This window comes from Microcaecilia unicolor, chromosome 1, assembly GCF_901765095.1.
Source record: "Microcaecilia unicolor chromosome 1, aMicUni1.1, whole genome shotgun sequence".
NCBI classification, from domain to species: domain Eukaryota; kingdom Metazoa; phylum Chordata; class Amphibia; order Gymnophiona; family Siphonopidae; genus Microcaecilia; species Microcaecilia unicolor.
Genome location: NC_044031.1, coordinates 95,254,783 through 95,270,574, shown reverse-complemented (window position 1 = coordinate 95,270,574; position 15,792 = coordinate 95,254,783). Strand labels below are relative to the sequence as shown.

At 45.0% G+C, this 15,792-nt stretch overlaps 1 protein-coding gene across 1 annotated transcript; it reads left to right on the top strand.

Moving 5' to 3' along the window:
- The first annotated feature begins 9,875 nt into the window (after positions 1-9,875).
- On the top strand, positions 9,876-11,394 carry LOC115468268 (putative nuclease HARBI1). Its single transcript, XM_030199889.1, has 3 exons — positions 9,876-10,283; positions 10,429-10,780; positions 11,006-11,394. The coding sequence occupies exons 1-3, from the start codon at positions 9,876-9,878 to the stop codon at positions 11,392-11,394; spliced, it is 1,149 nt and encodes a 382-aa protein (XP_030055749.1).
- The last annotated feature ends 4,398 nt before the right edge of the window (positions 11,395-15,792 follow it).

Here is a 15,792-nt window from a genome sequence, read left to right as displayed (position 1 = left end):
CCTAAGGATCTTTGCTTAACAAGTACATATGAGAAGCTGGTAAGCTACAGGATGCTTTGCATATAGAATGTAGACATGCATGGGATTATATTGGAATTAGTCCTACAGGAGGTGTGACAGAAGTGTGTTTATGTTTTAAGCTGTTACAAAGAACTGACCTTTCCCTTCTTTAGTTAACACAGATAAAGAAAACACCTATAGTGATGTAACTAGCTTTTTGTTTTTTTTTTTAATATTGTTCTGGGCTCTGATTGGCATGGAGTTTGAAATTACCCAGTAGTACAGGCTTTTGTTCCAGGAAGAAAAGAGACATATCTCTTTGCTAAGGCCCTGTAATTTGTGAGAAGCTATTAGGCTTATTTTCGAAAGAGAAGGACGCCCATCTTTCGACACAAATCGGGAGATGGGCATCCTTCTCTCAGGGTCACCCAAATCGGCATAATAAAAAGCCGATTTTGGGCGTCCTCAACTGCTTTCTGTCATGGGGTGACCAAAGTTCACTGGGGCATGTCGGAAACGTAGCGAAGGTGGGACTGGGGCATGCCTAACACATGGACGTCCTCGAACTGATAATGGAAAAAATAAGGGCATCCTTGACAAGCACTTGGATGACTTTACTTGGTCCATTTTTTGTTACAACCAAGCCTTAAAAAGGTGCCCGAACTAACCAGATGACCACCGGAGGGAATTGGGGATGACCTCCCCTTCCTCCCCCAGTGGTCACTAACCCCCTCCTACCCTCAAAAAAGTTTTTTTTAAATATTTTTTGCCAGCCTCTATGTCAGCCTCAAATGTCATACCCAGCTCCATGACTGCAGTATGCAGGTCCCTGGAGCAGTTTTAGTGGGTGCTACAGTGCACTTCAGGCAGGCAGACTCAGGCCCATCCCCCCCCCCTACCTGTTACACTTGTGGTGGTAAATGTGAGCCCTCCAAAGCCCACAAGGAACCCACTGTACCCACATGTAGGTGCCCTCCTTCACCCCTTAGGGCTATGGTAGCGGTGTACAGTTGTGGGAGTGGGTTTGGGGGAGTTGGGGGACTCAGCAAACAAGGTAAGGGAGCTATGCACCTGGGAACAATTTATGAAGTCCACTGCAGTGCCCCCTAGGGTGTCCGGTTGGTGTCTTGGCATGTCAGGGGGACCAGTGCACTATGAATGCTGGCTCTTCCCATGACCAAATGGCTTGGATTTGGTCGTTTCTGAGATGGATGTCCTCGGTTTCCATTATTGCCGAAAACCGGGGATGACCATCTCTAAGAACAACCATCTCTAAGGTTGGCCTAAATTTCGCGATTTGGGCGTCCCCAACCTTATTATCGAAATGAAAGATGGACGCCCATCTTGTTTCGATAATACGGGTTTCTCCGCCCCTTCGCCAGGACAACTTGGACACCCCTTTCGATTATGCCTCTCTATATGTCCTGATCTTCCCAGGTATTTTTCAGAAAGTAACAACTGTTTAGTTAGTGATATTGTTTGCTGATTGCACTTGGTTTGTTCCACACTGTTTATTGCCTCTCTGCCTGGACTGGATAAAGAACCCCGGTGTTTTGTGTGTTGGGTCTGTGAGTGCTGTCTGGGACTGTGGGACTACTGGGTGTGTGGCCCCAGTAACCTAGAAATCACTAGGGGTAATTTGAGAGCATGAGACTCGTCCAAAGGCTGTTGTGACCCAGTTGGTGGGAGGAGTGTACTAGTGTATAGCCAAGCGGCAGGTGCAGGTGGACCTGAGTTGTGCTGGGTCTAGACCCTCTAAGTGGCCATGGGGTAACCCCAGGTGGGTGGCTAGGCATTTCATGATAGGAGGGAATCCAGTAAAGGTTGCCAAAGTTAGGTGGCGGTGTTATGCACACTAGGTGCAAATTGTAGAAAGGTAATAGGAAAGGGGATGGGATTTGATATACCATCTTTCTGTGGTTAGAATCAAAGTGGTTTACGTATTATATACAGGTACTTGTTTTGTACCTGGGACGATGGAGGGTTAAGTGATCTGTCCAGAGTCACAAGGAGCTGCAGTGGGATTTGAACCTGGTTCTCAGGCTGCTGCACTAACCATTAGGCTGCTCCTAATGGTTAGAATACTAGCTTAGCGAGCAATTTTGATCCAAAATTTGGGTGCAAGCACATAAGCCAACCAAAGGCTGGTGCAAATGCTCACGCCCAACTACTGTCAGTTAGGTGTGCAAATCCAAATATTCTGTAACCTGGAAATGCCCCTGACCCACCCATTCCCCTTCCCTGACCATGCTCCATTTGAAATTGCATGCTAGATAAGTTAGAAACGCAGGTTCTAGAATAGGAGCAGAGAGCAAATCCACACATAACTGGTAATGACTGCCAATTAGCGACTGTTAATTTCCATAATTGATTGTCATCTCCTATTTAGTCAATTAGTTTACACGCGGATCTGCAATCTGTACCCAAAATCGCACACTCAACTTTGGGCGACCTCTACAGTATCCAGCAGATAGGGGGTAATTCTCTAGCAGTGTACACATTTTTAGGGGCCTTTATAAGATACTAGCATAACTGGATATAATTTTGGACACAAACATACCAGATGTAAGTGTAATAAACATATATGTAAGCCACATTGAGCCTACAAATAGGTGGGAAAATGTGGGATATAAATGTAACAAAAATAAATAAAAATAAGTTGTCTTAATTAGATTTTAAATTATATGGGAGGAATTTAATATGTATGTTTGGGGAATTGCACTAACCTGCACTGTATAATGTTTAAGGAAATATATTCAGAACATAAAGATAGAGAGGTCTTTTACTAAAGCTTAGCATGAGTTATCTGCAGCAGGGCCCATAGGACAAAAATGGGCCCTGCTGCATATAACGCGAGCTAAGCTTTAGTAAAAGACCCCCTAGATTCTTAATCTCAGGTTCAAAGCAAGTTTATTTACAATATTATACAGGTAATGCAATAATTTTATCCCTCAGTTTAGGTATCTTATACAAGGGAAATGTGCCACAAGATAAATATTGTTAGCGAGGCAGAATTATTAATTATGCTAGATTGATATTAACTCACTTGCTCAGATGTATTCTTTCTGTTGCTGGTTGGAGTGGTGAAGGAGGCCTTGTCTCTGTTACTTGAAGGTGATCCTTGCTGAGAGAGAAGTCTATTTGCAGATTTAATGGTAGTGGAATCTGGAGAAAGTCTTATCTTGAGTTTGTGGAGTCCCACAAAGGCCCAGAGAGTAATATGCATGGAGGGTCCATGTCCAACAAGGCACAGAGAGAGAAAATTCAGTGAGAGTCCAGTTTTTATGAATGTACTTGACAAGATTAAGATAGTCATTGTCTGGAGTTTCAGGTAGATGGTCTTTCTTTTGTTATATTCAGCCTCGTTGATTGCTGTCAATATACAGGCCCTGTTCTTGGAGAATGGTGGTATCCTCCCAACCTGCTTTTGTTAAAGACTGGTTGACCAGTTAACAGTTCTATTGCTTCAGGCTTTCATGGTCTGAAGGAGGAGGATGGGGCAGATCTGCTTTCTGATTCTGAGCATTTTATATTCAAATGTTTTGCAAAACACTTTTATATATCTATAAGTCAACATTTACTCTGATCCCCCAAATTCAAGCAACCTTCAAAAGCAGCTTCTATCACGTGTGACAACTACTCTCTCTGCCTCCTTACATTGAGACGGTAAACGACTCAGTTGTGCATGCCATGATAACATCAAGGCTAGATTACTGTAATGCACTCTGGTCTGACTACAAAGGGTATGCACCACCTCTAATTGATTCAGAATGCTGCAGCGAGACTAATAGAAGGTTGTAAGCGATGTGACCACATCACACCATTTTTACATAAACTTCACTGGCTACCAATACAATGGTCCAGAATATTTAAAGAACAGGATTTCCCTCTACACACCTCCATGGTCACTAAGGTATCCCTAACCACACCCTCTCCAAAGGATATCACAAGATGTGATACCTGCAAGCAAGCCTTCTACAGAGTAGCCCTCACACTCTGGAATGCAGTCCCTGAAAGGCTTCACTTAACTCAAGACTATATTTCAGAAAGCAGGTGAAAGCTTGACTCTTCAACTAGGCCTTTAATGGAAGAATTAAATGACACTGGCTGCACATAATATAGCAGGACATGCTTACTCGCTCTTATCCTAGCTAAGATAACATTCAAGCACTGTTCTGACCTCATTTCAACTTTCTTTTCTTACTCTTGTTACTTTATTTTATCTATTTGTTCCATCTTTGCTCTACCCTAGGCTGTCAATGAAAATGTTTTATTATATATTGTGTTGACATTGTAATATAACATACTCTAATTGTTTATTGCTTATGTTTGACTTATTCTCACTGTACACAGACCAGTGAATTCCTTCAAAAAGGTGGTAAACCCTAATAAGTAAGTAAGTAAATAAATAAATAAATATCTGATGTATCTAACTGTTCCATCTTAGGATGATTTATATATTTCATATTGTACTATTGATGTTGTATCTTTTATGTATTTGTATGATGTACACCTCTACGGTAAAATCAGCCCCATTGCTAAATCTTCTAGTATAAAAATGATGTGGCCACATTTTGGCAAATGCCTGCATCCGGGGAATGACAAACCTTCAACAAGCATATATTCAAAATGAATATGTATCAACATATGTGTATAAAATAAGTCAATGTTGCTGAATAAATAAATGCAAGTACCATATTAGTGTGTAAAAACATGTATCTAAAAAATTATTTTAATCATGTAAAACAACTATCAACCTAACCCCCCCCCCTTTTTTTTTTTTTTAAAACATGCACTAGTGGCTGCTGTTGCCGTAATGCTGACACAGCCCATTCAAAGTGGATGGGTTATGTCGGCATTACCACACGGCTTTGTAAAAGGGTGGTAGTGGGGGGAGGGGTAAATATGTACAAAAGAGAGAATACATGACAATGAATTAAATGATTAAATTAAGAAACAATGAGGGACATTTTCGATATGGCGTTAAAATCTGACTTTGAACGTTTTACACAAAACGTCCAAAGTCTGAACAGGAAAGAAGGTCATTTTTGAAAAAGAAAAACGTCTATCTTTTTTTTTTTTTCAAAAATACTATGGACGTTTTGTGATTTGGATGGGGTTTTTTTTGTCCATTTTGGGGAAAAAAATGTTCAAGTGTAAAACGAACAAAATCAAGCCATTGGGATGTAGGAGGAGCCAGCATTTTTAGTAGACTGGTCCCCCTGACATCCCAGCACAGCAATAGGGCACCCTAGGGGGCAATGCAGTGGACTTCATAAAATCATGAGGTGCAGATAAGGACCGAATTGACATCAGTAATACCTAGATCGGAGACAAACCAGGTGGGAGAGTGAACACCAGGGTGCTGAAGGAAGGAGAAAAAAAATATATACACAGAAGAAGTGTAGATAAAGTGGTAGCATCTAAACTGGATACACAGGAGTGAAAGATCACGTGGGTGAAAATATGAGGAGCGGTGGTACAATGCAGGAGGGGTGTGAATATGAAGACAGAGTGAGATGATAGAACGGTGTGAAAGAGTAATAACATCTAAGTGGTAATATTTAAACAGAATGCACAGGAGCAAAGAAAAGGTCACAACAGCGTGAGCAAGGGCTGAAAAAGGTGTGAGAATAGAAGCAAAGACAGAGAAGTAAAAATGTCAGGAGTGGTGAAACAGATGAGATTAATATGTAGATAAGGGCAATGGATACTGAAGAGAAAGTAATCCCTTTGAGGAATGGGAGTTTAACAGCAGGAGAAAATGGCAAGTGAGCTGTGCAAAAGAGGACATTTAAATGTGAAAGCGCGGCAAAGACCGAGCAGTACAGTAGAAATATCAGGAGCCCTAGAGCAGTGCAGGTGATTGATGATATTTTTAATCACATTTTTTTGGGGGGTGGGAGGGGGTTAGTGACCACTGGGGGAGTAAGGGGAGGTCATCCCTGATTCCCTCCAGTGATCATCTAGTTATTTAGGGCACCTTTTTGTGCCTTATTAATTATAACAGCAAGTCTAGCTCAAAACGTCTAAGTTTTAGTCCTGGACATTTTTGTTTTGTTCCATTATGGCTGAAAAATGTCTAAGTCTTAGGAATGCCAAAGTCCCGCCCTGAACATTCCCCTGAAATGCCCCCTTGAGATTTGGATGTACTTCTGATGGACTTCATAGAAAAACATCTAAAAATAGGTTTTGAAAATACTGATTTGGACGTTTTTGTGAGAAAAACGTCCAAATGCTGCTTTATGCCACTTTTTAGACGTTTTTCTCTTTTGAAAATGAGCCTGAATGTAATGAAAATAAAATGAATACATCAACTTAATCATCTTTAGTATGAGAAGGGAAGAAGTGGAAAACTACAGGCCGGGAAACCTCACGTCAGTGGCAAGGAAAAATTATGGAGTCACTGCTGAAGGAAAAGATAGTTAACTTTTCTAGAATCAATTGGTTGCAGGATCCAAGGCAACATGGTTTTACCAAAGGAAATTCAAAATTAATCTGCCTGATTTCTTTGCCTGAGTGACCAAAGAACTGGGTAATGGACATGCACTAGATATAATCTACTTGGATTTCATCACATCCTTTGATACGGTTCCTAACAGAAGTTTCATGAAAAAGCTGAGAGAGCTGAATTTAGGAACCAAAGTGGTGAACTGGATTGGAAACTGGTTGACCAAAAGGTGGTGGTAAATGGAATTCGCTCAGAGGAAAGGAAGATGAGTAGAGTGCTTCAGTGGTTGTTACTGAGCAGGGCCGGCCCTAGGGTTTCTAGCGCCCTCCTGCAGTCTATTAGTCGGCGCCCCTACCCAACCAGTGGCGGGATCACTATGGCTCCACCCCCACAGTAGACACACCCCTTTTACCAACCATGGCATCATTGAAAATATTACACCAGTATAGAAAAAAATAACTTAGCACACAGACCAGGAATTAGGAGACCAGACAGTCTTGCCAACTCTGAAAAACGATGTGTTATCAAAATTTCAGAATCTAACAAACAGATCCCTATTCAGACACTTGGCCTTGCAGTCACACATGTAGAACAGAGATAGCCCCTCTTCAAATTCTTCAAAAATTAACCTGAAATCCTAAGAAGTTAGACTCTGCATGCAGCACAATAGCCTTCCCATCGAGCACAGCTTAGGATCTAGCTAGGACAGACTTAGGGCCAGATGCACAAAACTTTAACAACCCTTTACCGACCATTTTGCAAAGAAATCGCCAACCGTTTCATGTACTAAAGCCCATTTTTCGACGACCGTAGCAGCTAACGAAAATGGAATGCAGATGAGCAATCAGTGTAGAAACCCTTTTCAAATGACATGCACTAACCTTTTCCGATTGGTTTAACGAAAGACAACGCCGAGAAATGTAACGACAGGTCTGTACCTGTCGTTAGGGCTCTCTGGCTAAAGAACTGTAATGTGAAACACAAAAAAGAACCAATTGCAGCGTAGACGATACGCGAGACGCGCTGTGATTGGACAAAAACACGTTGCACCTGTATTGTTTTTAATAAAGCTTATAGAAAACGTGTCATAACCACGTTCATATAGCGCGTGCATAACATACGCAGTAAATTTACGTGCAGTAGTTATGGCAGCCAGAGGGAGAAAGCCTAACTTTGCAGACCTGGATGTCCTCTGGCTCGCTCAACTTTTTATCATAAATGAAAAGCGTCTTTTCCCCCGCGCAGGGAGAAGGAGGAATATAGGGAGGATGGACAAGGGCTGGGAGACTCTGCAACGCCTCTTTAATAAGCGTTCCTCCTTTCCCAGATCTGTAAGTTGGCAGTATATAGGGCTCTACGCACAGTGTCGTACCAAGGGGGTGGGGGCGGTCATCCTATTCACAGAGGGTGTCCGTTCGTGGGGGGCCGGGGGGGCACACCGTTGGGGGCAGGGCGCATCGGAGATCCGTCCCTGTTGTCTGCCCCCCCTATGAACACCACTCATTACATATAACTGATTTTTGCATGTGCATGAAAAAACAAAGGTGGTCCAGTTACTGACATCCACAGTGCATGCCTATTTCCAGTTTTTAATGTACATCTGATTTCCCTTTTTTTGGGTTTACAGGTTGAGGAGCTAAAAAAACGTGCGCGGGCGTTGCGCAAGGACCACCCGGAATGGCTACAAGAGGTGAAGGCAAACCTTGACAACAGCCCAGGTATTGGTTCATTTGACATGAGTCTGCCACATTACAGGTTTGATAGTGGCCTTGTGCTTTTATGTGATAGACAATGTTTGTCCGTGCAGAATTGTCATCTTCTGAGGACGAGGAGCAGGAGGAGGAGGAGAAGCAGGAAGATGACATCGTTGGATGGTCCCTGGCTGCTGTCGCACCTCCCCGCCCTTCCGCTCCTACCCCTGGTCCCCACCTCCTGCCTTATGCCCGTTGCCGTCCCGGCCCCTCCTCAGGTCTCCAGCCCCCCCTAAGAGATCCCGCCAGTCCATTGTCTTGCGCCTCCCTGCTCCCAGGTATGGCCCTTCCCACCTTTCCTCTCCTCCTCCCCGTCTACATTCCAGTCCCCCTGTCACCCCACCCCAGGCGCAAAGTCCCACCAGCCCTCCTGTTTCCCCCGCTTCCCCCCCTCCGCCGCATAGTCCCACCAGCCCTCCTGTTTCCCCCGCTTCCCCCCCTCCGCCGCATAGTCCCACCAGCCCCCCTGTTTCACCCGCTTCCCCCCCTCCGCCGCATAGTCCCACCAGCCCTCCTAGTACCTCCTTTCACGCTCCCCATCTGACCTCCCTCCCTCTTTCCCTAAGCCATGCCGTCCCATCCACCTCCGCAGAGGAAGTCACCCCTGTCCTTGAGATGTTCCAGATGCACGAACAGGGTGAGTTACCAAAGTCTGCGGCATGACTCATCTCTAGCCTCGTTATACTTGTCAAATTTTTTGCTGATGTCTCTGCCGCCGTGTGCACCTGTAAGCGCTCTATTAAGGTTCATAATAATAATGTTGGCTATTATTGCATATCACTGTGTGTTTCTGTTTTACAGCAGTTCGTGGTGATGTTTTCTGACAGTTCTTCCATTGTCTTTTGTAACAGGTGCCATTGTGGACCTCACAGGGGAGGACAACAGTGATGTCCCCTCACTACCGACCACCCCCCCACCACCCCAAACTATGAACCGCAGTGTCTCTCCCATGCCCCCTCCTCCGACTGTAACCCGTGGGACATGTACCTTCCCCACTCCCACCCGCGACCGAAGCACCTCCACCACTCTCCCCACTGTGCAAGATCAGGCCACATCTCCCCATATCCCGCTCGCCCTGATCAACCTTCTCCCCCACGAGCTGGAAGAAATGGCACAGACCCTGCACATGGGAGGGCAGGCATTGGAAGACCTCTCCCGGGTTGTCCTGTACCTGTCCTCCCTTGTGCAGCGTCCTTGAGGTCTGTCCTCCGTGTCTTTTTCCTTGTTCTACCCCTTGTAAATCTACCACTGTTTAGTTTATACATTCTGTTCACATTTTATATTATGTGCTGTTATATAAAAGCTATGTGTTTTGTTCACAATTTATATTATCTGCTGTTATATAAAAGCTATGTGTTTTAAACTATGTCCTCTGTGTCATGGTATCATAATGAGTGTGTTGGGGGTTCTTGACAGACATACGGTGAATGAAACGGCAGTGTGCTCCGCTTCCTTGGTAAGAATTATGTAGCTGGGGATTTGTTGTTTGCGGTTGGCCGCGTACAAGTGCGACGTCACAAATGTGCGCTGTGTTACACGCGAGACAGGGTTGCTTTGCTGCGCATATGTGTGACGTACACAGCGGCGCATATGTGTGATGTACACACAGTGCGCGACGGAAACGAACGGCGGATCCTCTTTTGGGTTGTTTGTTGTGCCGCTGCAATAACGAAATGGATGGTGGTTTTTTCCTGGCACAGTTGGACTTTTGCCCTGACATGGTTTATGATCACGTCACTGACAGGCAGGGACAGGATCAAAGGGGACCCGATGTTGAACAGCTTCCCCCACTGTTCCCTCGCCGGCTCCCAAGGCCACGTGTGTTTCGAACACGGCTGGTGCTAGATCAGATATCGGACAGGAAAATCATTGATGACTACCGCCTATCAAGAACAGCCATTTATGAGCTATATCAGGAAATTAGAGAGGATATTGATCCTACCACTGCAAGATCTCACGCAGTACCTGGCATAGTCAAGCTGCTGACTGTTCTGCAGTTTCTTGCAACAGGGACATTCCAGCATGTATTAGGGGGGAACAGTGGCGTTGACCAGTCCACTGTTTCGCGACATCTTACACAGGTACAACTCTTTTTTTGGGAATTCCCAGTCCCCCAGCCACTGCACACCACCAATGTGTTCTCTTTCCCACCTCCTACCTCCCAAAAAATTGTTTTTTTTCCATTACTGCATTGCCAAATACACACCTTTCACATATATGTTTCAGGTTCTGCGCGCACTTAAAAAGTGCGTCCGTAAGCACATTGCTTTCCCAATGGGGGTAGAGGAGCATAGGAAGATCAAGACCGGATTTTTCAAGATCGCTGGTATGCCTAATGTCCTGGGAGCTATTGACTGCACACATGTTGCCTTCACCCCCCCGGCCGATCAAGAGATGCAATACCGCAACCGCAAGATGGGATACTCGTTGAATGTGCAGGCGGTGTGCGATGCTAGCCTTAAGATCCTGGATGTTGTCACACGTTATCCTGGCAGCTGTCATGACTCCTACATTTTGTCGAACAGTGCGCTGGGGAGGAAGTTTGCCGAGGGGCGGATTGCCCAAGGATGGCTTCTTGGTAAGTGCCCGTTATTCATAATACACACGTCAGCGGTTCAGGGTGGTTGCATTTTCAAGGTAGCATGGCAGTGTCTCTACTACTTGCGCTATAGCCGTGATTCTGCTGAGTGCACTTTGCAAAACTAAAATGACCTCTTTCACTAGGACATGTTAGGGCACATCAACAAATATGCAGAAGAAAAAACGTTTACCATGATTACAATTTATTGTTGTCTCCATGCAGGGGATGCCGGTTATGGATCCAAAACATGGCTACTGACACCTATACCGATCCCCCGTTCTGATGCTGAGAAGCGGTACAATGAGTCACACATCTCGACAAGATGTACGATCGAGCGTACTTTTGGAGTACTGAAGAGCAGGTTTCGCTGTCTGCACATTTCCGGTGGATCCCTTCAATATTCCCCAGAGAAGGTTGCTGATATAGTGCTTGTATGCTGTATGCTTCATAACATAGCGCTGAGGCATAACCTTGACATTGACATCGACATTGTAGTCCCTCCTGAACTTGACATAACCCCCTTGGCCACCGGATCTGACGTAAGCAGGGGCAATGCTGTGCGCAGGCAGGTGATCAGGGAATGGTTTTCGCAACCCCGCGAGGCACTGTAGCCACGTTACAGTTATATGGTTTAACAAACAGTTTGCATATGTGCAGAGAACCGCATCATTGTGCGTCATCGAATTGGGTGCTAATCATTTAAATGTTTTAAATGTTGGTGGACAGGTCACACATGCCCTTACTGTCACTTTTTAAAAAGTGAAAGTTATATTCCCGCCGTGAAGGTGTAACATGTGAACGCCGAACCAGCATTGCCCTTGCAGCCCTGTGCAAATGTTTTTGGGTTCTTATTGTTGGTAATGTCAACGATAACATTAACATTTGCACGATAACAATGTGCTCTAGTCTATAATTGGAATAAAATACCATCTTATGTTGAGGAGCAAGAAGAAAGCTATTCTGTCTTTCTCACAACCTACATTAAACCCTCCCTTCATGGTCTCTACTGATATGCGGTTAACAAATGTTCCCTTTTTTGTTGGGCTTGCCCATTTATTCAAGGTCCACGGACTGTCAGCATGTGACCATTTTAATTTTTACATAAGCTGTTAAACATGGAGGAAAATAATACCTTAGAATGAATAAGCTTTGATTCTTTATTACAACATACATCAACAAAGAAAAATTGTGTCCATATGATGTTAGGTACACATACGTTGCCAGAAAGCCAAACACATAAAATTCAAGAAACCAATTCCAACTATACCAATTAATACCTTCAAATGAATAGGCGTTGATTTTTTATTACAGCATACGTTAAAAAAAAATTGAAATCGTCTCCATAAGATGTTACCCACACACACAAGGCCTGTAAGCCAAGCAGAGAGAATGCTTATTTCTACATATTACAAATGAGGTAGAACCCATGCACTGGCAAGCAGGTAGACTGTGTGTCCTCTAGGTGTGTTCTTTGTGCTGGAACACAGGATGCTGCTGCTGTCTCTCTGCATCTATGTGAAAATAAAAGTTATGTTGAGATTCAAACTTTTTCAGTGTGCTCTAATGGGGAGGTTCAGAAGGGGGATGGGAACATCAGTATCGCCCAGGAAATGCACAACGGACACAGAAGTTTACACGTGAGCAATGCATTCTTCAACAGAGCAGTGGTAGCCATGTCATGGTATGGATATAAATGGAACAAAATAATAGATGCCAACATGAAACTCACCATGCATAGTATGCCCACCAAACGTGGGAGGAACAAAGGGGTCTCCTGCTGTTCTGTGGCTGCAAAGGAAATCCAAAACAGAAACGTAAAAGTTACACATTATGATACCAAACACTTGCAGTTTGGACAGTAGAAATTGTATAACAAAGAAGTGAAACATTAAGTCGGCGAACATTAGATTCCAGTATATTTGTATGCCATACTTACAAATGAGAGGGTGTCTGCCACACAGGGGTGGTAAAGGGGGTTGTCATGATGTCCCGTTGTCCTGTCCGTGGTGTACTGTGGCACAGCCTGTGTTAAGAAACCATAATTGAACAGTCAAGTAAACGTGGCCCCGCACCAAGGTATATATTCTATACGGGCCGGCTAACGGCAAACACATCGTAACGCGTGACACTTACTCATGGAAGGGGTCCCTCGAGACAATGGTTTGCCCTGCGGCGGCTGCAAAAAGGAAACGCAACAATACGTTGTGACAGTGAATAAAAAATAAAATAGCGGAAACAGAAGAAGCACCAAAAATGTATACGTACTTTCAAGAGGTGTACTACTGGTATGAGCGGTATGAGCGTAGTGAGTCATGTTGTACAAGGAAGGGAGCGTAGAAGGAACAGTTGTCGTCCTTCGTGTAGGACAAGAATTATATGTAACATTTATGCGCATGCATGTGTACGATTTGACTGGATTTCACAAACAGCACCAATATTTACCTGAATGCGAATGGTTTATAGCCCAGGGCAGTCCCGACGTAGAGGCTGGAATGATATAAGGGGAAAAGAGGAGACACATTACATGAACACATAGTAACCGGGGTGCTGTAGAATATACATCACAGACAAACGTATTGTTTTTTTGGGGGGTAATACATGAGGAAAAAATACCACCAGCGGCGCGATAGCTGCATGCAGAGTCATCACGCGATATGTCAAGCTCCTTCCCCCCGAGCTCCTGCCGATACTGCTGGCCATACTCTCTCATGCACAGCTCACGGAGATGGGTGTTGTTCTGTTCCATAAGGGCGTTGTTTTTTTCCATAACGGCATACATTTTCTCCAAGAGGGCAATGGTCTTATCTGATTGTGCGCTGGTGCTCTGCATCACCTTCTGCACCTGCGCACATATTGCGTTAGAGGAACGCTCGAGACCCTCTGCCACTTTTCCTAGCAGAGAATGTATCCCGTCATTCCACTTGCCCTGCATCTCCCACAAACGACGACGAGCCTGCCATTCTTCCATGGGCGTTCTGCCCGGACGGGCCGTGGACATCTGCGTAGCGGCAGAAAGGGGGGTGGCATGACCATCCAGTGGGGGTGTGACATCAAGTAGGTGTAGCGTGACTGTTTCATCGTCATCCACCTCATCTCCCCCCTGTGTCGGCGTCAACAAACAAACACCTAAAAATAGAAAGTAGAAAAGGGAGAACTGCAACGAAGTTACACAAATGTTCTCATCTTGCCACAACATACAATCAGAAGAAACTACACACGTGATTCCGCTCCATCGGGTTGCGTGGGACATGGTGTTGCAGGCCCTGGTGAAAATGTTGAGAATGTAAAATCTCCCTGTACCGGACGTCGTGTGGCACATGGTGTTGCTGAGGGGAGATATGATAGAGGTTTACAACCTATGGTGTAATTTGCAATGTAGGCTTCAATCGCCTTAAAAAGCCAAAAGAAGGAAAGGAAACAACCAGCAGTTCGGTCACAATACTTACGCGGAACCACGTCACTACTAGCCGAGGAAGGGCAGAGGGGGGTTGGCTTCTCGCACACACTGTAATACAGGGAACAAAAGAACACACGCTCAATGGCCCTCAGTGTCTCCCACTATGGCAATACTTTTGTACCTATTTTCCTTTCCAGCACACCGGCTGGACATCACAGCACAACTCACCACTGTCTGTGTCCTCTGGCGTGGGGCATGATAATGCGGACTCCTCCAGAGGTACACCTGTAAACATAGACAGAGAGGAGGTCGACACAAACAGTCCACAACGGAAGTTGTCACACACACACATATTCCATTGCTTGCGCAACATTATACATACTCACCTTCCAGCACACCACTGGCATCCTCCGACGTGTCGCCACCAGCAGGAAGTCCGACAACCTGCGCCTGACCAAGGGTGGACAACACAGCATCCTCCAGGGGGGTCAGCTCCACATCACATGGAGGACCACCCCCTGTACCCCTTGCATGTTCCCACTTCCGCTGTGCCTTCACTTTGACCATGCCCCTGAAGTCGTGCCAACGGTGCTTACATTGCTGTACAGTGCGCACACGCACACCCAGAGCATTCACCTCTGCCACGATGTTCCGCCATATCCTGTTCTTTTGTCCAACCGTCAGCCTGCCCTTCTTAAAAAGCCTCCCAAATTCGGCACATACACCACGAACCAACACCTCCAGCTCTTCTTCCGTAAATTTGGGAGCACGCTTCCGCTTACCATGCCCCTCACTGCCAACTGCCTCCTGGTCCTCACGCCACGAGACATTATCCTCCATTGCTTCCACAGACATAAAATTTTGGAGAAGTTAAGAGCTAGAAATTGAACACATATCAATCCGCCACCACCCTGCCACACCGATAGAAATGAGAACTGGAAACCAGAAAGGTGAAAACAACAGAAAGGTAGCCAAACACCACACACACGGAGTACCTAACAGCAATAGGATGACATAAAAATCACATTGATAAAGAACCATACGCTCATGTGAACTTCTTACCAAAATATTAACACGTGCAAGAAGGAAGGTGGCACACAAAGAACACCTAAAACAAAACACCATGAGGAAAAGACGTTAAACACTGCTAAATGGGATGAACAGCTGAATTTTTGCTAACAACATTTCACACTTACAGATTGAAAATCTGTATCTGAGGAAAAGCTGCGTGAAATCAGCTCCGCTAGTACTCGGCAGGAACCATAAAACAAAACTGTGCAGCGACTTTTTTCAGTATCGACGCACGCCTATGACATCACAGGCGTGCGACAGCTTTCCGAATAGACCAGTGCGCATGCGTTCCGTACGCTGCTACGGCAGCGTTTGCGAAAGTTTCGGGAATCAGGGGTTGCAATACCGCACCAAACTTTTTGGGGCTGTGTTTTTGGAGCATGCTTCGTTATTTGAGATTCGGTAAAGGTTTTAACGTTTCTGATTTTTTTACGTTTGTTTGATGCATCTACCCCTTAATCAGCATAAACTAACATATTCTACAATCTGAGTTGGACAGAATAACAGGAGTTACTGAAGTGGGAATGAGAGATAGGTGATG

Excerpts from the sequence above, each read along its gene's own strand:
- LOC115468268 (XM_030199889.1), top strand. The coding sequence starts at position 9,876 with ATGGATGGTGGTTTTTTCCTGGCACAGTTGGACTTTTGCCCTGACATG. Across the intron at positions 10,284-10,428 it reads TTTCGCGACATCTTACACAG|GTTCTGCGCGCACTTAAAAA; the intron begins GTACAACTCTTT and ends TATATGTTTCAG. Across the intron at positions 10,781-11,005 it reads TGCCCAAGGATGGCTTCTTG|GGGATGCCGGTTATGGATCC; the intron begins GTAAGTGCCCGT and ends GTCTCCATGCAG.